Genomic DNA, 25,415 nt, shown 5'->3' with positions numbered 1-25,415 from the left:
TTAAACTATTGGGTATTTCAATATATATTTGGATTAAATTCCAATAGTAAAATAATATCAAATTTGATGAGATATATTTAGTATAACTATTGATTTATCTATATCTACCAAGACGTAACTGGATAAAACGATACAATCTGATAATGTAATAAATGGATCTAATACACACACATATGTATGTATGTATAAAAGCACGATACGATATATTCTTGTATATACGTACATGTGTATGTATATATGAAAAAAATAAGATAGATAGTTTGAAATAACTAAGCAGTGCTGTTACAGATATCATTCGTTGCGGTTCTCAGTTTTACTTTTATCGCATAATTTACCAAAAAATATCGCGTAGTACAATTAGAAAATTACGATTACGTGGATGTATAAACCAAATTGTTCGCAAAAATGCATTCTAAAACATTTCGTAATAAAACATTTGAACATTTCTTCAGTAGATTTTTCAGGTAATTACATTTTGTGTATATGAATTAAGTGATGATAATGTGCATTGTTTATGTTTATTATATTTATTTGATTATTAATGTATAATATAAAATAATTATATTATACTATAATATTATAATAATTAATATATCTTGAATTTAATGTCATTCTTATATATTAAATATATTAAATATCAATTCTATTAAATATTTCACTATATTTGAGCATTTAATAATTTTGGAAAGTATTTAAGATATCTATTTTTTCTCATCTGATAATGAAATGCATAAATATAATTAATTAATAATGTGAAAGAAATAAATAGGTCATTCACGCAGAACATATGTATATGTATATAAATAACTGATTTATAGTTTCGTTCACAATCGTCTTTTATTTCAATAATTTTTATTAATTATCTATAATGGGAACTATAATAATGTTATTATCATCAGGTATATTAATAGTTATTTTTCTAAATTTTAATATTAATAATTAAAATTAAAAAATATATGATTATGTAATAAATGCATAAATTCAGTTTTCAAAAAATATTCAAATTACAATTTTTCTCGTTACTATCTTAGGATCATGGAATATAAAAAATATTCGAAGATATCACTTTAGTATCTTTTATAATTACGTATGAAGTAATTGAGCATGTAACACTATTTTTTTTCGTTAAAAGGATATTTGATTGTCCTTTTATTTCTGCTAAATCAATCAATGATATCTTTCCCAAAATTTTCTTTATTATTCAGTTTTAACAATTATTAAAATATTTAAACTTATTTTTTTAATTATAAGAATGTAATAAGCATCCCATAATATCTTCTATATATTAAATACAAGATTATGTAGCAATCCACTTGCATCTTTGATTGGGGGATGGTAAAGGTTCGGTTAACTTCGGATTCATAGCCGAACTCATCCGAAATCTATATGTCGTTGGCTACCTTCACCATGGGTGTTTTCACCTCTCCGTCGGTTTCTCATGAAAAGTTTGTTCGCTTGTCGCGTTTGTTCTCGAGATAAATAATCTTAGATGTGTCTTAAAGTACTACACGAAGTACGTTCATTTCATAATTGTATTTTTTTACGATAAATTTGATGTGTGTTTTATTCTTCGCTGTTTTCGGTATCGCACATGTGAAAATTAGGATTTTGACGGATCTGATTTAATGCAATGGCGACGTTACTTTCCATTATGTTGTCCACGTTTCTTCTAACCATTGGTTATCGCCATGCTTCTGAAAATTCTTGCAACTATGCAATGCCAGTGCTAAAAAATCAACGATAGGAAAAGAATGATCTTCTTCCGGTGTAAGAGAATTTGCATTGTTCCTGGATATTGTAATGAACCGGTGGAACAAGTTCAAATCGAGCGGGCTCTGTTATCCGTATAGAAATCTTTTCTCCTTTGATTTTTGTTGAATTTCATCAAAATTTTTATATATTTTTTTCAAATAGTATTACTGACTACTAGTTGTTATCAAAAGAGAAATGTTAGGAGTATGAATTTGGGAAATCGAAAATTGGATGTATCTGTTAGTCTTTATACCCTTAAATCATATACCTTTTTTAATTCTATATTCATCAGATTTTTTAAAATGATATTTTTACATTATTTATTTTTTTTCGGAACAACGAAATATTTTTATATATTTGCGTAAATAAAGAGCAAAACTGATGTAAGTGTAATGAAATGCTTATATTAATATTTTTCATATTATCTTGGTTCAAGTTTCTGAATTAATTTGTTTGTTATTTTCTATTTGGTAAAATACACAAAATACTATATTCTAATATTATAAAACGAGAAAATTTATAGCACGATTTATTATTTTTTAATATTTTGTTGCTTTTATTACTTTTTTATTTAAAAAGATCATTTCAATAAAATGATTTTGACAATGAATAAACATTCAGCGGAAACATATTATTGGCATTAATAAAATTAAAAGATTCATATTTATTTGTTAGAAATGGCATTAAATAATAATGATAATAAATAGCAAAGAAATTGGTGATTTGCATCCTAACCTAAATCGCAAAAGTGCCATATTATGACGTCAAGCTTGGATCAGCGCGAACTCGACGAAAATGCGTATACTAATAGAGCATATCTCTGTTTTGTGTTACGGTTATATAGTGACGCGATGAAGTGTCATCGTTATCAGTGACTATTCGAATAAACATTCGTATTTATTATATGTAGCCTTTATTAAAACCTTTAAATAATTACAAGTGTTCAATGTTTATCACAATAGATATCGACGAAAGAATTGCAAGTTTCTTGAGAAGAAGAAGAGAAGCTTCGAGAAAAAAGTTGCCGATTTTACAAATTATGTCTGATTTTGAAAACTCATATGCATTTTTCCGTGTTTCTTAGTGGGCTTTATCCAAACGTTTTAAAAACCAAAGTGTATTTTAGTGTTTACTTTGCACATTTGCATCACGAAATGTGTATTATGAAAATTTTATATTCACATAATCATAGCTCAATATTCATGCAAAAGGATCAAACATAAGAACATTGCAAGAACATTTGCAAAAAAAATTTTTATATTTCATGACTCAGTGGCAGTGAATTCAAATAGTGGACAAGTTGAAACTACATACAAAAAATGGGTAATTGTTTCAGCAGTCCAACAGATACAGAAAAAGAAAAGCCTGATAGAATAGGCAACCCTAATATAGAGGCAGTTGCATCTCAAGCTAGTCCAGTGCCAACACCACCTCCAGATCCTATTAGGCCTATGCCACAAATCCCAGATGCGGATGTGCCAACTGCAAAAATTTTTGTTGCACTTTATGATTATGATGCACGTACAGATGAAGATTTAAGCTTCAGAAAAGGTGAACATTTAGAAATCTTAAATGATACTCAAGGAGATTGGTGGTTAGCTAGAAGTAAAAGAACTCGACAAGAAGGATATATTCCCAGCAATTATGTTGCAAAGTTAAAATCTATAGAAGCAGAACCGTAAGTTATATTTTTACCGACATCTACATTAATTTTTTTCTAAATATTTTTTGTTTGATATATGTACATACTAAAAAATTTACGTGTACAGTAAAAATATTTGTTTTGTGTAATTCTATAATAATAACTTAAAAAAATATATTTTTTTATTGCAATAAATATAGATTAATAGCTATATCTTGATGAATGATGATATAGGATTAACATGCTTGTATTTGGAATGCATATCACATGAAACTTTACAGTTATGCATTCATTTAAAAAATATTTCAAATTTATTATATATAAGAAATATATACATGGAATATACTGCAGACATGATAATGATTGAAAACATGTACTAAACCTTAGTTTGTTGACTTTCCTTTATTATATTTTCACCTAATAAATTTCTCTCTATATAGTCAACTAGTCAATGCGACCTTGCTTTCACTAACAGTACATGTATTGCCTCTTAGGTTTTATTAATATGGGTGGACAGTTCTGATTATCAATCAGTTTAAATAAGCAGTATTTCCCTTCTTTTTATTTCTATATGAATGTAAAAATATTAAAGAAAAAAATAGTTTTATCCTTTTTTTTATATTGACCAATCAAATATTAAATTATTATTTTTGTATATGTTAAAATATTTCTTATTTTATTTAATATTTTAATTATTTTTACTTTTTGTAGATGGTACTTCAGAAAAATTAAACGAATTGAGGCAGAGAAGAAGTTATTGCTTCCTGAAAATGATCATGGTGCATTCTTAATTAGAGATTCTGAAAGTCGACACAATGATTATTCTCTTTCGGGTAAGTTAATACATATTTGAATACGTATCAAAAATATAAAATTTAATCACTACAGTGAAGCACATGCTCACAATAAATATTTACTATATTTTCAATATATTGCAGATGTACTTTTAAGAATAATAATACGATAAAAATTTTTTGTAGTACGCGATGGTGATACAGTTAAACACTACCGCATTAGACAACTGGATGAAGGTGGTTTCTTCATTGCTAGAAGAACTACATTCAGGAACCTTCAAGATCTTGTCGAACATTATAGTAAAGATGCTGATGGGCTGTGTGTAAATCTCTGCAAGCCCTGTGTACAGGTAAGATGAAATTCTTAGTTAAATCAATATTTCTTGCAATCCTATGTCACATAAATGGAGTTTAGACAGCTTGCTGCATGTATAAAATTGGTTTTTAATGATATACCACCATTTTACTAAAGAATATAATGTATTGCTTAATTATTAAATTTTTTTCAATATTTATCAAGGGATTTCTTCAGTGATTCAACAAAAATTTGTTTTAAAGTTTCTGTTCTAATATTTATTAACTTTGCAGAAATCCCTTGATGTTAAATATAACCCATATATAATATGAGACTTAAAGTAAAAACACAAATGCATGATTTTTGACCTTTATTGTACACGAATCTACAATGTGATTAAGTTTGTACAGAGAATAAATAAAATGGTATAAATAAATTAGATTCAATCATTTTAACAACTATTTAAATTACATTTACATATTATATTTATTACATATTAATAGCACTGTCTAAACTCCAGTTAGACTTTGCTCTATAAAATTATATATTTAGTAGCTATAATAATAATTGCATATATATTTTTTAATAAATGTTATTGGAAAAACATTCGAAAATAATATATTGCACAAAAATCACAGTTCAAGATACAGAATGAAGTTTTATATATACTTTACTAAATTCTTATTTTATATTTCTTATTTACAACATTGTTAGGAAATGTATTTAAATATATTAATAAAAAGGAGCACTAATTTGAATGTTAATCAAGATGTAATAAGGAATTTTTGTATTTATAAGTATGTGTAAAACAATTGTTTTCTTTAACTTTTAATTAATCTTTAAGGAGAACATACATTGTTACTTTTAATGGAAAATCATATATATATATACATTTGTATATTGTATCATATATATTTCCGCTATTTATTTAAAAAAAAGTTATGGTTTGAAAACAGCTTTTAGTTTGATAAATAATCTTGCAAAGTTTGATCTCTGAATAGACTATGTTTGTTTCTCTGTTATTGCTTACCTTACCTCCCGCTGGATTTTCTTGGTAAATTGAATGTCCCAATATGACATAACATGTTAATTTTCTTTGTAACATAAATGCTTTCCACTATATCTTTGGCCTGTACATACAGCACAAGCCCGTCCTATATGGAATCATGTTTCAAAGACATTAGATCATTCTTCATCTAGAAAATTCACTTTCTTTCATAATCTGGCATAACATTGCTAAATTCTATAGCTCTTTCTTAGAAACAATAGGATTGAAAGCACACATTAAAAAATAAGATAAATTTGCGTCTATGTGTCTGTATGTGCTACTTTGATGTATTGTTAATTATGACAATATTCAACACAAATTTTTTTATGCAATCTACAACAGATGATCATATTCTAGTATCAATATTTGTGTGCTTAAATCTATCTAATATACAGGATATCTCAAATAAATTCTTAACTTTCCTACTAAATTATCCACATCATTTAGTATTGATTATACAAATGAAGAAAGACTGTTATTATGCTGTATTATATTATACTGTATTATATTAAATAATATTATATAAATAATATATTAAAGGAAAAATAAGTAATATATTTTTTACTGGTGTTCGAGATATCCTGTATGTGGAATTTAAATTCATAGATCAGTTTTTAAAATTTAAGTTTTAAAATTCTTTTTTGTGTTTATATACACATCCAAGAATTTTAAAACAGATTTCCTTCCTATCTAATGAACCTTATATATTTTCTGAACAATTTTTAATGAAATGAAGCAAGAAAAGTTCATAAAATAATTAAAAAGACGCTTTTGTCTTATTAAATTATATGGTTTAATGCTCTCAGTGATTGAAATTATCTTCTATATTTTTTTATACTTTCTTTTAACTCAACTTTGAGGCATTGAGGGCATTTTGTGTTAAAACAGTTCAAATATGGTGCTATATTCTTGTTGATAATGTACATACTTTACAATAAATAAACTATAGTGTATACATTTATGTCTTGGACCGTGCATAAGTGTTCAATTACTAAGTTCCTGAAATTATATTTGATGACTTTATATTCTTATCTATAAAAATAAGTATTAATGACTTTTGAGAAACATTATATGTCAAGAATAAAGATTCATCTACAACAAAACATTATTTTAAAATTATATTTCACATACCTTAGCTACTATATTTATTGAGATCTAAAATAATCTTCTTTATAAAATCACTCAAATGTCAAAAGGCATGAAATTAAATAATTTGAAATTTGCTTTTAATCACTTGCATCTTGCATAATAGCCACTATTTCTTTTATTTTTTATGGTATTACCATTAGATTAGATATTTTAATTTAAGCAACACTTGTTATTTGTTACATCTTATAATAAAATCATTAAAAACTTAATAAGCAGTTATGCAGCCTAAGCAACATCCTTAAAGGGCTTCTATTTAGGTTTGTATTAATAGAAAGTAAGAACAATTCTCCGAATTTCTTCAAGGAATTTTAGAACTTCAGTTAATATATGATTTAAGTTTCTCTATCTTATTTATTAGTGTACAACTTGCAAAGGAATATTTGCTATTAATGCCATAGAAATATATTCATTTAAAACAACTAAAAAGTTTAACAGTCATTGACTGGCATATACTTAATTTTGTTGATAGGTTGAGAAACCTGTAACTGAGGGTCTTAGTCATCGTACAAGAGATCAATGGGAGATTGACCGTTCATCTCTCAAATTTGTGAGAAAATTAGGCCAGGGTCAATTTGGAGAAGTGTGGGAAGGATCTTGGAATAATACAACTGCAGTAGCAATAAAGACATTAAAACCAGGAACTATGGATCCTAAAGATTTCTTAGCAGAAGCACAAATTATGAAGAAACTTCGTCATGCAAAGTTAATTCAATTATATGCTGTTTGTACTTTGGAGGAACCTATTTACATCATCACAGAATTAATGAGGAATGGTAGTTTGTTAGAATATTTGCAAGGTAACAAAATTGTACTTTTTAATTATTTCAATCTGTAATCTATTCAATATTTATTTATCTGTTTGTTCATTTTTACACATGTTATAACTTTTCCAACAGGGAAAGGAAAAACATTAAATTTACAACGATTAATTGATATGGCTGCACAAATTGCAGCAGGTATGGCGTATCTTGAGTCACAAAATTATATCCATCGAGATTTAGCTGCTCGAAATGTATTAGTAGCAGAATTAAATGTTGTGAAGATTGCAGACTTTGGTTTAGCTAGGCTTATTAAAGAAGATGAGTATGAAGCCCGAATAGGTGCACGCTTCCCCATTAAATGGACTGCACCTGAGGCTGCAAATTATAGCAAATTCAGTATTAAATCTGATGTGTGGTCATTTGGTATTCTTCTGACTGAATTGGTTACTTATGGTAGAATACCATATCCTGGTAAATATATCTTCAAATTTAAATTTTGTAGTGATTTTTAGTAATAAAGATTTAAAAAAATAGTATCTAATTATTTTTAATTTTATAGGTATGACAAATGCTGAAGTTCTTCATCAAGTAGAACATGGATACAGAATGCCATGTCCACCTGGTTGTCCAACTGCATTGTATGATATCATGTTAGAGTGTTGGAACAAAGATCCAATGAAGAGGCCAACTTTCGAAACATTACAATGGAAACTGGAAGATTTCTTCACCATGGAAGGTTCTGAGTATAAGGAAGCATCTGCATATTAAAATATTAAAACAGTTTATAGTTCTTATAACATATTTCGTTATGATTTCTATCAGCAAGATATAATAGATATTCTGTATGAACGATAAATGCAGATTATTATAATTAACAGTTAAATTCAGAATACGGATGTTTGTGATATTTGAGAGAGTATACTTTATACTGAAGAATAGTCTTCTTTCTATAAACTATAAATACGGTTTATTTTTTTAGCAATATGATCACGCCAATTGCTTTTGTTATATATTCTGGCTGCCATAAAATTATAGAACAATTTTGTCAATTCATGAATGATTACACACGAACGAACATTGAATCGTTAATTAGTGGCTTTTAAAAGCAATGACATAGTTTAAATTTTATTTTGGAAAATTATATTCTGAACGTGTAAACGTCGGTATTAATAGCATCTGTTGGACAGTATTTATGGGAGTTAACAATTTTTAATTAAAAATTTGTTGTTTATTAACCTTGACGAGATAATACGATTGTCAGATGTATTACAAATTTGATGTAACAAAATATTTAGATACTGCACAGCCAATTTAAGCCAATGTTTTTGGAAGATTGTTTACATTACAATTTCAAGCATCTATTATGTAGCAGTAAGAAGGATTATTGTCTGTCTTGATTTATCATTCCTTCTTATTTATTTATATATATACTCACATACTTTTATTATTATTATAATTGTTAATTTATTATTAAGAATTCGCAAGTATGACACATTTAGTGTTCAAAATTTATCAGATATAATCTGTTGAAAACTCATAAGTGGCCTGTTAAGCCAACATACATGTAAGATAAATTTTATGAATATTTATTATTACTTTTCACTGTTTTCTTTTCTCTTTTTTTGCATATGTTAACTCTCAGTTATTCTTGAAAAAACACATATTAACTAAAAGCAATGTATTTAATCTAAAAATTATTCCTAACTGTTCATAAAAAATATAATACGTGTGTAAGATAACATAAGAAAGTATACAAGGGTATTAACATTACTAGAGAAGCATGTAAACTATTATATTTGAATTTTTTATTTAATAGTATAAAATAGGTTATAATCTTAGAATTTCAAATTAGTATTCGTTGCTATTAATTATTCAGTTGATTATTTTTTCGTATTACTTCAGTTTATTATCGCTATTTCTAACTTCCAAACTCAAATTTTTCATTTTTACATATTTGTACACTATAACTTATGTTTTTAATTTCTTAGGTTGATAGATGTCATCTTTTATCAATACTTCTGAAAATTATAATCTCTAAATGAAGCAATACAATTTTTGGGAATATATTAGAACTGTTTGTTTCATTTTGGCTTTATTAAGAGTCTTTAGAGTAAATAGAGTAAATATATTATACATGTCTTAGATTATCTATATTTGCATTTGATGCCGTATTTATTAATATTTACTTTCTTTTTGGAAAAATTTCCATTATTTCTATATAATGTATACTTCTCAAAATTGTATGAAAACAAGTTTATTTCGTTTATAAAAAGACATTAAGATGTTAGATATGTGTGAACACACAGAATTTGTAATATGTTTCATTTTATGCCTTTTATATAGATGGATATACAAAATAATGATCAAAAATAAACAAAATTTGTCTAGTCAGAGACCACTATTCTATTGTGAACATTTATGGTGTTAAATACGTTTACACCATTCTTTTCATGAACATAAGACGTACTGCCAAATAAATATAAAGAAACAGCTATCATGCTATTATTATAAAACGAAAAAGGAAATGAAACTGTATAATGACACAATATTATACTAAGAATTAAAGTAAAAACAGAACATTACTTAAACTTAAGTAAAAGAATGTTTAATTATGTTTCTGTGGTCATCTGATAATTAATTTAAAGCATTTTTGTGTACTATTATTTTAAGAAATTATATTGCTGGTATTAAATAGTATTAAAACTGATGATAGTAAGAATTTAAAAAATCATTTATGTAGGATATCAGGCACTTTGTACAAAAGTAAATTTTTATATAAGCATATATATTTATATTTTGTACAGTTTTATTTGAATATAATGAAATGCTTTTTATATATATATGAAAATTTCATTAAAGCGTAAAATGTCTGCATGATTTTTATACAGTAAGCTCAATAATTTTTTCACTGATCTTTTAATTAAAGGAGCGAAGAATACAGTGGTATATAAGTATTAATTGTGTGAAATATAATGATGCATATAATTTTTAAAAATAAACATAACACCTATGACATCGTTAACGAAATAGTATTATCGTTAATAAAATTGTTCATATATAATTGTATTATGTCATAATTATTATATTATATACGACTTTATAATTTTGTATGTATGCATAGATATATACAGTATACATAAATATTATATAATTGCGTATAGTACATACATATTCATATCGTGCGCGTGCGTGTGTGTTTGTGTGTACATACATGTATGTATATATATAAATGTGTATATATGTATACATATAGTACATACATCGCATGTTAAAAAATATTACAAAAGCAATTTTAACTTGTTTCATAATTTCTTTTGTTCCTTACCACCTTTTCCTACTTCTCGAGCATCTGTAATATACATAGATATGTCTCTTTCTATAAACCAATTTACTTTCTACTCATATGTTATTAATTAAATTGTCTCAAATATACTATTTCAGTGTTATGAGTTATTTCGAATGCTATCTAAATACATATATGTATTACTTGATAATAATACTCTACTGTAGATGATTTGTTGTAAATATTTCATATAAAATATATTTACTATATATACATTAAAATTGAAATAAAATTAGTTGTAACTTGATATACTGTGGTTGTATAATAACTTTAAAAATAAATCATTTACATTTTACTTAATTTACGTAGCATAAAACTTAGATTTCAATGCATTACAACTTATTAACTTTATCAAACACACATAATTTCATTTTATTTCAGTTTTTACTTTCTTTCAGTAGTTGGCAATTGATCTTGATACAAAATAGAAATATTACTAGGGAAAGTTACTAACCGGTAAGTCTCGGCAGGTGTCTTGTACAGGTGTTCAGTCGGCTAGTGGCGCGTATTCGCGTGTCCGGTATATACGCTATTCTCTCGGCACGATAAAGTATTTTACCGATGTTGAATAAATATATAAAAAAAAGTGCGTGAAATTTTTATTTCAAATCCATAAAAATGTCTCGATCATGGTGTGAAGTGATAGATTCGAAATATCGTGAAAGGTGATTATTGCTAAGAGTAAAATTTTCACACGAAAGATTGGCGGCCGACATCGCGGGTTATATTGCAGTTGGATATTATGCTAATCACATTACGGTCAGAATGCGGGAGGAAGAACTTGAGATATCACTCAAGGTAATCAAAAATTTAATTTTATTTTCCTTTTTTATACTTTTCTACCGATAATACATATTATCATTTTATACTTTCCAAAAACATAATTTTAATTGGCGCGCTTTTAAATGTGTTAGAACACATTAATATATTCTCTATGCAGAAAAAGCAGATTACTTGTTTACACCAAGCGTAACCACTTTTATTTATATCTATATTTTTTATACCAATATTTAAAATGACAGCAAGGTAATTATATTTAAAAGTCTCGAATGCCAATTAGTATTTAAGCGATATTGTTTCATTGAAGTTTATATTGAATTTGAAATCAACTTTTCGAAATGCGTATGCGCAGTGACAAATCTGCAGTATCATGTGAACATATATATATATACATATATATACATATATATATGTATATACATAATACACACACAAGTGAACCGGCTTAATATACTATAGGTTAGGAATGATCTTTCCGTTTCAACTATTTTTTCAAACAAAAGAGAATGGATAAGAGAAACAATTATAAATGTCGAGATAGAGAAATAATATAACTATTGTATATGATATGTTTTTTCAAAAGCGTAAGCATTTTCACCTATAATTTTTTAAAGTTTGTGGTACTTCAAGATTAAGATTATTTTTAAATAAGTTTAATAATCTAAATTAAATAAGATCCCTATAATACATATATAATATATATTATATATATATACATATATATTAATGTATATGTGAATAAGACAGAATAAAAAGTATTCTTATTTTCTTAAAATATTCTTGTCTCATAGCAATTGCGAAAAAAATATGTACATATGTTATATATGCAAAAATTTATACACCATTTGTGGTCCTGCTTCAACGAATACGGTTTATCTTTCGATTGTTATAACGGTACATACTGACATTTTCATAGGCATATGCTTCTATATAAGACCATGTATTACTTTTACTATTCTTATTGTCTGTACTTACTTGGAACAACCAGTGCGTGCATGCGTGCGTCATTACATCTTATTTCGCCGTATAGAAATATGTAACAAAACTAATCCCTTTCTGAATAGAGCGTTCCCGCGTCTTTCGGATTATTTTTCATTAACACTGCTTTTAGAGTTAACTACATATAATGACTGCATTTCGTTTATTAAATAATTCCTACTTGAAATTAATCGTTTAGAAATGTTTTCAAACATTATATTACAGATTATAATTCAGTGCCATTCATAACCGGTTGTTTTCATTAGTATTTACTAATGATAAGATTGACGTGAATATGAATGTTAATGTTTCTTCTATGGTTATTACAAGTAATCATTTCGTAAGCATACATAGATATGTATTCACTTAGTTTTCCGCTTCCGTTAAGTATGCAACCGTAGTATTCATTTGCTTGGAATGCGACGCTTTATAGTGATATTTCTTATTTAAGTAGAAGAGAAATTTTAACGGTGATTTGATCATTTGAAAATCTATCTTAATGTTCGACTAACTTGTTCTAGTCTTTTAATGGAATGCTCAAAGCAGTTATAAAATGAATAATTTTTGCATTAGAAAAATTGTTCATACTTCGAAAAGGATTAACGATTATATGATTAAGCAATTTATCTGCTGTCTACCTTTATATATCTCCTTTTACGACTAATGATAATTTAATATTTCTAATTCAATTTTTATATTACACACTTTGCTGATAATACTTAAGTTTACTTTAACATTTCTTTAATTTCGAAAGATAAAACTATAAAATTAGAAACTATAAAATTAGGTTCCTCGAGAAATTCGCAGGATTAATATACACGGCTTTAATTAGCATACTGTTTGATTCTAACGCTACTTAAATGAGATAATATACTAAATCAGTCGGATTATTTATAAAGAATACCAAAAAACAGGGAGAAAATCGATGCACATCTCGATTAATAATCGCGAATTCTATTTATTTACACAACGTTAATATGAAAAACAATATTCTCCATCGGAATATTTTCTGTGAAAGCTCATAGTTCACGAGTTTATAAAAAGTTCTAAAAATATTTATATAATGTAATACATTACGGTATTCTTCTTTCGATCTAGTACAATATAAAATCCAGTCGTATAGTTTATAGCCCAATAATATCGATGAATTGATTACATGTAAAATTTATTAATTTATAATTAATTTTATTTATTAATTTAATACATATTTTATAATTTTCAATGTATGTGTATGTTTCATTTTTACGCGATACTTGTAATAGGTAAGAAATATATTTTGTAAATATCTAGTATTATTTCTTGAAGGGTAAAGTGATACGTTATTAATCATGTCGTATGGACGATCATTTCATTTTTTATTTTTCTTCGCAGGAATCTGTTTTGCTGGGCTTACATATTATATTTCTTAAATTACTTGAGTTACGAATATATAATAATTCAAATACAGAAGTTAATTGTTAATAGACTGAGATAAGTTATAATGTTTCGTTAAAAAACGAACGACCTTGGAATGTCCTTTGGTAGCCCCTCGCCATGTTGTTTTCTTCGTAATATTCTAATGACCATTCGTAGATTAACGTGAGATATCTAGATGTCTACAAGGTGTTTGAAAAATCAGATATTTAACATTATCAATATAAATTACGTTATTTGTTTTCAATGTTTAGGTTCTATAAATATTTCTGAAGTACCTCAAATTATTTGATAAATAGTCTTAATGTTGTTGTCAATATTTTAAATATATTTTTTATGTTTGATAATTGACTTTCAGTGACTACTTAATTTTAGGGGTACCCTGTACGTTTATTAGGATATATCGGACTCCTCATACATATACATAAGTTTCAACAGAAGCTCGATCTCGAAGACCGGTTCACGTGGACTCGGGCCCTTATCGATTTAACCTACTTCTTCCTTTAGACGAACCGTTATCTCGATTTTGGCAGAATTATTTAAGATACGATGTCCCAGTGGACACGGTTCGGGACATTTCTCGGGATTTTAAATATATTTCAACACGCTATAAAATATATTAGATCTAAGCAAGATGAATCGTTATGTTCGAAGTATTTATGTTTCATCGGTTCTATAAAATTGCTGAGAAGAATACGTCGGAATTTACATTTTAAATGTTATTTTGCTCATTAAAATCATTCATACAGACATTGCGAAAACATACGAAGCTGTCTGATTTAGCGACGACAGTGGTACCTTGCATCATCGACGAAAAATGATGGCACACCTTTGATATCGGTGAGAATGCACTTCATAATTAAGCACTTCCTCTTTTTCTTTACTTCAAATTATGTAGCGTAGTAACTGTACATGAAAAACTGTTAATCAACCTGAAATTATAAAAGTATTCACATACAACTTAACTAGATTTCCTTCCTTGTTATTTCATGCTTTTATATTTCCGGACTCGAAGGCCAAACGATCCTTGCCCTATCGATCATTCCATTGTACATTATACTCGCGTTAATAGGTGAACAAGTCTTTGCCCCCATGGTTCCAATACTTTAAAACGCGTCCACAAAAGCGGTATCAATCATGAAAATAAATTGCAGCTATATGATAGCGTCGATTCTTACGAGTATTACCGTCATTTATCACAACTATTCGATTGGTTTTCGGTATTAATAGTTAAATGCCAGTCTATGTTTAAAGTGATCGACCACATTGCTGTGAAAAGCGAAACAGTTGTACGTATGTGCTGTGTAATGGACTAGAATATTCGACGATATCGCGAATATAAGTTGTACACGCTCAGATTGAAAAGCAACACCTCTTTATGACGCTCTTATCGATTGCTTCTTCCATGTTCAAACGTTCTTATTTCTGCGATCGAATATGTTTGGTCATTATTGATCGACGAAATGCAATTTCGAAGCAAGTGAATCATTCTCGTACCGTTCTAAATAAGAATTGTCACAGGTGTGTTAGGTACGTGTTAGTCGCAATATACATATTTCAATTATTAGTATCGTTGCTAATGTGTTAATTGCACCAACTAGTATCGTTGTGTTTATACGTACATAAATTCTATTATTCTAATTATATTAAATATTTCTAAGAATTAAAAAATAAATTTTAAAATGTTGCACCTTACTCTGCAAAATGAAACCGACACGGTTTGATATTCGCGTTATCGAATAAAGAGGCGACCGATTTTATTCAATCGCCTCATAATTTGCTGGCAAGAAAGTTGCGCGAGAAATTAGCTACAGGATCTATGCTGTTTTTTGCTCGTCTCGACCTACAGGTTTTAGAAAGTCTACCTTCCAGATAATCCTACATGTATGTACGTACGCTATCTCTGGACAATTTGAAATTGTCCCTAATGACAGATAATATCGATGCAACGTTCGCAACGAAACAATTCGACGAAGTCGGTGATACGAGTTTCCATTGATCAGATCATCGAGTGCATATGGAAATCTTTATTTACAGGTGGTGATAGTCGGTAATGGTGCTGTGGGGAAATCGTCGATGATCCAAAGGTTTTGCAAGGGCACTTACACGAGAGACTATAAGAAGACCATCGGTGTCGATTTTCTGGAACGGGAGATAGAGTAAGTAAAGGTGAAAAAATGGAGATTAAAGGAAAAGGATAAAAGTAGTTCGTAGTAAAACGTTCTTTATTATTATTTTCCCCGATGAGACTTTAATACTACAAACGAAATAACGATCGATGACGATGCCATTTAATACCTTAAAGGTAGCCTACGATGTACAAAAAGTCTTTTTTCTTACCATAATCGGATTATCACGAAATCTTTATTGGTCAAACGAGAAAAATCCGTTTGAATAAGCTTCGATCTGGTTGATTACGATGGAGCGGAGCTGTTCGACTGATAAAAAAAAGGATCGTTTCACCCAATCTTGCTAGCCTCGACGAGAAAATTCATCGTGTTATTTCTCTACACTTCGATGGGGTCCTTTTGCGCATAAAACATTGTTGGTACGTGAAGCGCATAATGAAACCCTCTCGAAGTCCCTTCGATCAACCGAGAAACTCGATTTCATTTATTTGCTCGTGCAGCTTATCGAAGACCTTGAAGCGATTGTTGTTTCAGAAAACGTGTACCTGCGAGTATAATCGAAATAATTACACTACATAGGAACACGCGATATCGGGGCGAAAAATCATAAAGAGGGTTCCGATTGTGGTTTCTAAGGCGGCAGAATTTCGTGTTGCCGTCAAGATTGGAAAAGAATATCTCACGAACGGTGGGAATATTAATATCCGGGAGGGGAGGTAAAAATTTGTTTTCATACTGCTAAAAATATAGGAAGATGAGGAAGAAGTTGTAAGCCGTCGGTCGATAATTAAAGACTATGTTAAAAAAGGATGTATAATAGACTGTATTCTGACCCGAACAGATACATTCTCCAAGTTAATTACGTTCTACGGGAGAACGTTCTACTCTTATTGTTAGTCATCGTTTCATTATTTTCTGGAAGGCCGACCAAACAATATCCAATTGCTCTTTAAATTCGATTTCGATTTTAAAACACAGTATCAAATTAAATCTTCGTTATTAAATCTGTTTAATAACGTTCACAGTATGCGTTCGTTAGTCCATTCGATTGCTAATTAAAAAGAAACTGGCTGTTGCTTTCACGTACCTTCTTTATAGTACTTTATACGACGTTTTTTCTTCTTGTACGATTACATAATACAAAAATGTACACTCTACACTCTTTAACTCGTTTCCTTAAAATGATTTGATTACGAATCGTCGGTCTATAGTCTATAGATTCATCGATAGGATGAATATACATATCTGGATGAAATCTTCGTAAATTTTTGCACGCTTAAGCAACGAAACAGCGTTCGTTGCCTTTTAAGCGCCAAATATTTCGCGTACGGTTATACAGATGTTCGTCAAGACGTTTTTCTAGAAGCAAGTGTGCGTTTCTAGGTCCCTGAGAAATGCGCGTGTTATACGTCTCGACACGAGCTATCGTGGGATACTTCCTGATGCACATTTGCCCCGCGATAATCGTAGTCGCCTTTTTAAGAAGGGAAGTCCTTTTTACGCCTCCTTTCTTCCAACGCGTTGCAACAAAACAAAAGACGTAGCCTGTAAAAAATCGGTAAATTGCCTAAGAGACCAGCTACAACGAAACGTAGCACGATTTAATAAGCGAACATTTTATAGTCGGCAGGCTTAAACGAATAGTAACATTAAATCATTGATCTTGGCTCAAGTTAATGAAGACACCGATAACTGTACACCTTTCGAGTAATGAATGGAGACTTCGTTAAATCGAATAACGGAATGTTCTACGATGCTCGATCTCGTGCAAATTTATGGATTTGTTTGGAAGAAACGCGGTCGAGTTTTCTCTTTTCCCTTTTCGCGCGCCTTAAGTAGATCGAGGAATTTAAGACAAATCGGTGTTTTACGGTATTTCGTTGTAAATATCAACGTGGCTCAAGAAGGCTTTCCATCGATACGTCTTAACAGTCTTTTTTTTTTTTAAGAAAAAGGGGAAAAGGAGCATTGCAGGTTCATGCATATGCATCGGTGTTTTAAGTACAATGTCCCGCTACCGGTGACCTTCGTCACGACAGCCTTTCATCCGACTTTATTTAATTTGCACGTGCGTATATCTACATACGTTGGTCGAGAAATATTTTACGGCCGAAAGTTCCGTGCACGTCCTCGATCGCGTGATTTTACAGTATTTTGCGCCGGACCTGTCGAGTTGGTAATATCACAAAAGAAGAAAATCCACGTCCTTTTGTCGTTTTCTTATCACTTGTGTAAACCAGACCTTATCTGAAAAGTTTAATCTAACGTTTTTTTTTTTTTAAATACATTTTAATCTAATATGGTAACTTATTACCGATAGGAATAAAGTTTTTACTATGCCGAAACGAAACCAAACGAAACCAGTCGAGCATCTAATTATCCGAAATATCTTAATTGTTGTCAACGATATTGGACAAAACTATGTAGCACAAGAATCGAAATACATTCCAGGACAGCGATGGTCGGCGATCGAATCGAACCTAGCCAACAGAAACTCACCAGTAAGCTACGATACGACAAGAACGTTATCTGAAAAGCCATAACGCGTATAAATCATTCCATCGTTCGTATTGATTTACGAAGCAAAATTACATCCACTACATTTGCTAAAGATCGAACGTGTCGTAAATCATTTTACTCGTTTCCTGTTCACGAAATGGCGAGAAAATAGAGAACTAGAACGTCCTCTGAACAGCGGGAAGCCCAGAGTGAAACAATTGAATGAATTTTTCACTAGGCACTCATTTACTCTACTTTCTTAAGTAAACCATTATTTTGTAAAAGCATTCCAAGTTTTCTAAGAAGTTTGCCTTATTGTTGCACAGGGTGGATGGCGAGGACGTAAGACTGATGCTGTGGGATACTGCCGGTCAGGAGGAATTCGACGCAATCACTGCGGCTTATTATCGCGGCGCCCATGCCTGCGTCCTCGCTTATTCAGCCACGGACAGAGATTCCTTCGACGCCATTCCTTCGTGGAAATTGAAGGTACGACTCTTGTGCACACGAGCACGTTTCCGTAGGTAGTCACGACGGATGGTGGAATGTGAAAGTGAAGGTGCCATTAATGCAGGGGGCTGATTTTAAGTCGCTCTACGGCTGAATGTTTCCATAGATAGCGGCACATCGATCTTAGATAGTTTTGCCAAGATGCATTTCATAGAATCATGCTGGCTCTAAGGGAATCCGTTATACGGTCATATATAAGTATTGACTGATGTTTGAGTCCTCTTATTATCGTAAAAGATAATAATCTAATGTTATTTTTTCATTGAAATCGTTATAGTGTAAACTTTAGTTATTCTACTAAGCTGTATGTAAATATTGTCCAAATAATTTTCTAAAACGTAATATTATCTCAATGAAATTAGAAACCGTATGATCTTGAATGATTTAGAAAATTTCTAGTTCTCTTTAATATTTTATCTGATGCAATTTGTAATGAGTATGCAGAATCTTCGAAACAAGTTAAGCGAACGGAGAAAAACTGAATCTCTCATCGATACACTTTTTGACTTCCCTCCATGTAAAACGAGTTTAAGTAAAGAATGCATGCGATTCTTGTGATACGTACCGAAGATAATACCTTAAAGGTATTCACTTAGAGAATCGTAGTTTTATACAGTGTTCCTCAATGGTCCTTTTTTCGCACACAGTCAACGGAACAATATGGTATTTCAACAACACGTATAATTGGAAGTTAATCAGTGTTATAGAACTGTATAAAGAACAGCGACGAAGATCTTTAATTATTTCGACGAAGACTGCTACAAAATATTACAGCAGAGTAATATAAGTTTATATACAAGATTAATAATGATGATATAAACATGTTCATCAGTAAGCCATGGCTAATATTGACAAAAAGCATGTTAGTGGCAAACGACTCCGAACATCGTTCGAGATCATCGGATACGCTCTCGAATTCCTTTCGTAGAAACTTGTACGTTCGCTTTTTTCTTTCGTTGCGGAGAAACACAGTCGAGAAAGGTGTAACTGAGTCTCGAACAGATACAAATCGGCGCGAATAGTTATCACTGTGAATCATATTTTGTTTCGATAAAGCACTTCTACCGTATTTTATATCTATTTTCTTGCTAAGTTAGCAAATTAAACGAAGCTGTTCGTACGAGGTTTAAATGGGGACTCAATTAGAATTTGTTTAAAGCCCGACTTTTAACTTATAAAATCATTTCCTGATTATTCGAAATTTTCACAAACAGTAGCTACTCTGTTAGCGTTAATTAGAAAAAAAAAGGCTTTGAATTGTAGTTCACAGACTGATAAAAGCGGTGATCTATTTTGCTTTGCAGGTGGAGAACGAGTGCGGCGAAATTCCCACGGTTCTTGTACAAAACAAAATGGACCTCGTTGATCAGTGCGTCATTGATCCGTAAGCGTAACGCCTAGTTTGCTTAATTAGCGGCGCAATTTCGAGTAATCTCGAGCATAGCATTGTTTCAGGGACGAAGCTGAGAGACTTGGTCGTGCCCTCGGCTGTAAGCTTTTAAGAACATCCGTGAAAGAGGACGTCGGAGTCATGAGCGTCTTCCGGCACTTGGCATCAAGATGTCTCCATGAGATGCGTCGCTGTGACGACGATTATCAGGACGACCTGAGATTATACTCGGCCGGACCTAGATCTCCTTCCGTAATAAGTGAGTTAATTCTTTTGCATCTGTTTTCTCTTCGCCGACAGAGTGAATTATTTCATAATAGGAATTATCAAGTATCGTTAATATTACCACCAACCATTGATAAATGGAAAATATATTTATGTTTCATTTGAAGGAATCTAGTAGATACTGTAGAGTAAGATTACGCATCCGTAATACTTCAAAAACACAGATGATAGAGTTAACGGCTCCGTTTATATAAGTTTCTCATTATAAAATCTACAACTGTTCTTAATCGTTCTTAACTTTAATATATCTACTTTTACCCCGAATTCTGTAAATTAAAGTTAGAAAGTGTTTCAAATCGATCTCATAACTTCATGTATACCAAGGATTCGTTCGTTTCAGGCGCAAAGAACGTGGAAAATTGGTAATGAATGGTATCATTGATCGCGGCTCCTATCAGCTATTAAACGCACAAATTTGTACGAAAGAGAACAATGGAGTATCGTCGATTCACACGTGGCCGATTTGATATAGACGCTGTCCAGTTGTTTTAGCCGGTAATAGCTGTGTGAAAAGAACAGTGCGCTTTCTTGGAAACTCCTCGAGAAGATGCATAATGTATTAACTGTACCGGATACGCACGCTTGTATTTACGGGTCGAGTTGATTCTGCCTCTTTAAGTATATCGTCATCACGTTCGTGGCTCGTGAGGAGACAGATGTATCAAGCCAGATTCGAAATAGATTTTTGCCATTCTTTTGCCTCGTTTTTTCTCCTTATTATTTTCTTGGCTCGAAGCATTCGAAGTATTTCAGAGTATTAAGACGAAGGATAGATTGAACGTTTGTACAGATTTAGTAGGTGGCCTACTGTGATCTGTATATGGTCAACAGATTTGACTATATATGCATATGTATGTATATCAGTCGAAATTTTTCAAGGACGCATGTAATAACGTCTTTCGGTAAAGTACAATACAGATTAATAAGCTCAATGTAGCTTTCTTGATAACTAAATGAAATCGAGATGACCATCTAAATAAAAAATATAATATCAAGTTTTTTAATTAATTAAAATTTCTTTTTATTCTGAAAGAAAAGACAAAAAGGAGAGATCATATTCAACGTGTAATGTTTTATCGTGATTATTTGAAGTAATATAATCAGGAAGAGTTTTGTTACATATGGATACTATGAAAAATAAATATTCATTGATGCTGACTTATTGTTAGTGTCGAGAACTTTAAGCGAGTTCCTGTAGAATGTAAATACATCTTCAGATCGCGTGACTGTAAGCATCGATCTTGATTCTTGAATAACACGCAAGTGTACGTACATAATGTACTTATACGTACACATAGGCCCGCATATTTTTCACGTGCTGTTAGACATTGTTTAAACTTTTTCTCCTCTTGTATCGATAGCTTTAGGGGAACTTTTTGAAATGAATTAACTTTAATGAAATAGAGATTGAAATGATTGAAATTTAAGAAAGAATTATATATGTTCAAATTAGAGGCGAAACTCTTGTGTGACGATTTAATTGTATGTGCAATATAAGAAAGTATAACAATTAGAATGATCTAGTTTCACATGGGACGAAACAAACAATCACACTTCGGCCACGAAAATGTTTAGAGCATAATTTTCAAACTGTTTCGCGAGTATACACGGTAAAAGTGTGGGAACGGAGCGTGAATCTCACTTACAACACCGAATCGGTCTTTAATCTTTCCTAATAATTATTTTACGCGAATGAATTTTCTTTGAGCGTAATCACTGAACAGAAATGAAAGAAAATTATACGATATTAATTAGTTTATTTGTTAACATAAATTGTACAAGTAACTGTTTACAGCATATAGATTATTTACAGAATATATTAATTAAAGTTTATAAAATTAACATGCACGTTACATGTATTTAATATAACATGTTAACGTGTAAAATTACGAAACGGAGTGTAAGAAATTGTACTATAAATGCAATTATTATTAGCTACTTCTAAGTTACAAATTTCACAATTTATGAAAATATATGTATGTATTTGTTATAGGTGCATTTAGTCCGAATGGGTCCACGTGTGGTCGGAGTACAGGGAATGGTACCATAGTTTTGCGACCAGGAACCAAGGCAAAGAATCATAAGAAAAAAAATTTTGTAAAAAACGCTTGTAGGCTACTTTAGTCTTTGCGTGGATAAATACGCGATAAATTGTAACGAATACTTCAACCATGTACAGACTGATATATTCATATTTATGAAGATATAAATAGCTTTTGTACGATTGTTTCGATGCCTATAAAATTGGTTTTAGGATTGTTATGAAATACGCACAGTATTTTACGCAGAGTATCAAAGATATAACGAGAAAAATTGAATGCGATTAATTTTGAACAGTATTGCGTGTATTAATTTGTGATACACATTTCCTTCGACAAACGATTATAGAAGAGCTGCCACTTCATAGTTCGCTTTAACTTATTTCAATTATGCGTTATTATTACGCAGTGTTTGTTAATTATGAATGAAAAAAATATCAGTTTAACTAAATACTGCTTAGTTAGATACTTTTATTAAATAAAATGTGAAAAATATAGAAGGTATATAAAGTACGAGATAAAAAGAAGAGTATAATTTGTTTAAAGTAATAACCGAATGTAATTGAATAATTTTTTATACCGAAAGGACAATATATTTTTTTATACATTCACTTTTTATTATTGAATATTATCAATTTTTCTATTATCTTCGATACTATTACGAACATGTGTAAATACGTCAATTTTTAAGCACTTTATTGTTTTAAATGTTTCCTGTATTAAGTACTTTTTATATTTGTGTTAAGAACATGGAATATTTTTTATGTTTCTGTAAATATATTATTCGTATGAACGCTGGAGATGAACATAGTGTTTTTTATATGAGTCATATAGTAAATTACTAAACTATAAGTTTATAATTAAAAGAATTAAATCACTCCACACAAATTTTTAGAAAATATTAGTGACATTAATTTATATGTAAACAAATAATGTTAACCAAATATTTTAGTTTATAAGGAAGAAAATATTATGTTGATAAACAATACCTTTTTGTGAATTATAATTATTAAATATCATAAAAATAATTTTTAAGGAATCTATTTTAATTAATATCCTAAAAAAATTGTGATAAATTTAAAAAGGAAAATAAATATCAGAAAGCGTACAAAAAGTGTACTATTTAAATTTTAATCTATTTTGCTCTATTTAAATTATATGTATTATACTATTGTAAGCAATTTCATTGTGTAAAAAAATAGATATTAGCAAAAATTGAATTTCTATCCGAATGTTTTTATTATAAACTGTACAATGCTTCAGAATTTCAAGTTCATATTAAAACCAAAATGCACTAGGTTTAAAGCATAATTTAATTAAACCCATAAAAAAAAAAGTGAATAATAATCATATGCGATTAAAATGGCCTGGCAGTATGCTAGCATATTATAAATATTACTGATATTTTTAATAGTAAGATAATTATGTAAATAATATAAAATAAAAAAATAATTAATTCTCAGCTAAATTGAACAACTTTTAAAAATACCAAACTGTATATAAATTTCTTATTTATATTATAACGAATATAATATGAAAGAAATTGCATAAATTTTGTAGTAAATGCGATAATTCTGTCTACAATACTAAAATTAAAATATTTAAAATACGAAAATTTAAACTCACATTTCTAATATAATTAAAATTTATATGTAATTTTTACTAACATTTCATAGTAGTTTTTTTTATAGTAGGAAGCACTATTATTTTTAAGTGGTCAATATAATAAGTTATTGTAGGATAGACATATTATAATGACTAAAAGCAATCACATATATACATATAATATCCACACAAAGATTAAATCGCACAAAATTTTAATAATGTGTATATATATACATTCTGTTCTATCGCATATACAAGGTGTACAAAAACGTAAGAAGTAAGTAAAGTAAAAAAAAAGGTAAGTAAATAAACTTGAGCCTAAAAATAGTTAGTTTTTGAATTACTAAATGTTTTTGTCAATAACATATTTACTCTGCAGCATATATTTAATATGATTCCCGTTCATTATTCATTTTAACACATATTTTGGTTCTTTGATAGAGTCGATAGTTTCGTTCTTTTGATAGAATCACGCACACAATGAAAGATGCCCTTCCCTTATTTCTTGGCAGCAGTTATCGATTTGTTATATCAATTCATTTAACAAAGCAACTGGTTTACTATATACTATACTTTCATATACTAAACATCTCGTAACTCGGAAACTAATGATTTTTAGATAGATGTTTATTAAGATTCTTTTTCTTATTTTAATGAATACTATATGCCCTAAAGTTTTCCCCCAACTTCTTTGTACACCCTGTACATAACAAAATGTTTTTAATTTTAATGACTTCTTGTTTTTATTTATCCACAATCAAAATATCAAGCTTTGCATATACTTATATTATTCGTTTTACTTCTTTTCAAATATAGATTCTAGTGAAGTTATTACGCTCAACACATTATGCTTCAATATCTATATACAGGGGGCCCCGCGTAACGCTACTCATTATTTTTTTGCCATTTGCGGCCATGTAACAAAAACTGTTTTGAACCGTTCTTTAACCCATTTGCATCCAAGCGCGGATTAATCCGCGCGCTGCAACTGTCTTCTATCACC

At 29.7% G+C, this 25,415-nt stretch overlaps 2 protein-coding genes across 5 annotated transcripts; both read left to right on the top strand.

Moving 5' to 3' along the window:
• Positions 1 to 12: 12 nt before the first annotated feature.
• On the top strand, positions 13 to 9,933 carry LOC100748206 (tyrosine-protein kinase Src42A). 4 transcript variants are annotated; one of them, XM_033319191.1, is made up of 7 exons: positions 13 to 464; positions 3,092 to 3,430; positions 4,106 to 4,227; positions 4,375 to 4,538; positions 7,156 to 7,477; positions 7,577 to 7,912; positions 8,001 to 9,933. In XM_033319191.1, exons 1-7 carry the CDS (start codon positions 406 to 408, stop codon positions 8,207 to 8,209), a joined length of 1,551 nt encoding a protein of 516 aa, XP_033175082.1. In that variant the 5' UTR covers positions 13 to 405; the 3' UTR covers positions 8,210 to 9,933. The 4 variants fall into 4 exon arrangements, with proteins under 4 accessions (XP_033175082.1, XP_003487134.1, XP_003487132.1 ...); XM_003487086.4 differs by having other exon boundaries at positions 15 to 464; positions 7,150 to 7,477; XM_003487084.4 differs by lacking the exon at positions 13 to 464 and adding an exon at positions 1,363 to 1,513 and having other exon boundaries at positions 2,715 to 3,430; positions 7,150 to 7,477.
• A 1,318-nt stretch (positions 9,934 to 11,251) lies between these two features.
• On the top strand, positions 11,252 to 23,308 carry LOC100748085 (ras-related protein Rab-23). Its single transcript, XM_012382013.3, has 6 exons — positions 11,252 to 11,582; positions 15,993 to 16,114; positions 18,910 to 19,072; positions 20,398 to 20,477; positions 20,549 to 20,742; positions 22,762 to 23,308. Exons 1-6 carry the CDS (start codon positions 11,550 to 11,552, stop codon positions 22,890 to 22,892), a joined length of 723 nt encoding a protein of 240 aa, XP_012237436.1. The 5' UTR covers positions 11,252 to 11,549; the 3' UTR covers positions 22,893 to 23,308.
• Positions 23,309 to 25,415: the final 2,107 nt, after the last annotated feature.

Source organism: Bombus impatiens, unplaced genomic scaffold (genome assembly GCF_000188095.3).
Source record: "Bombus impatiens unplaced genomic scaffold, BIMP_2.2 scf_0136, whole genome shotgun sequence".
NCBI classification, from domain to species: domain Eukaryota; kingdom Metazoa; phylum Arthropoda; class Insecta; order Hymenoptera; family Apidae; genus Bombus; species Bombus impatiens.
The sequence above is the reverse complement of the archived record's forward strand: the minus strand, read 5'-3'. Positions and strand labels throughout refer to the sequence as shown.

What these genes read in the sequence shown, in the direction of transcription:
- LOC100748206 (XM_003487086.4), top strand. Translation starts at nt 406, where the DNA reads ATGCATTCTAAAACATTTCGTAATAAAACATTTGAACATTTCTTCAGT. An exon ending in TCTGCAAGCCCTGTGTACAG is followed by an intron (nt 4,539 to 7,149) that starts GTAAGATGAAAT and finishes TTTTGTTGATAG; the next exon opens with GTTGAGAAACCTGTAACTGA. An exon ending in TGGTAGAATACCATATCCTG is followed by an intron (nt 7,913 to 8,000) that starts GTAAATATATCT and finishes TTAATTTTATAG; the next exon opens with GTATGACAAATGCTGAAGTT.
- LOC100748085 (XM_012382013.3), top strand. Translation starts at nt 11,550, where the DNA reads ATGCGGGAGGAAGAACTTGAGATATCACTCAAG. An exon ending in TTCCTTCGTGGAAATTGAAG is followed by an intron (nt 19,073 to 20,397) that starts GTACGACTCTTG and finishes TTTGCTTTGCAG; the next exon opens with GTGGAGAACGAGTGCGGCGA. An exon ending in TAGATCTCCTTCCGTAATAA is followed by an intron (nt 20,743 to 22,761) that starts GTGAGTTAATTC and finishes TATTTGTTATAG; the next exon opens with GTGCATTTAGTCCGAATGGG.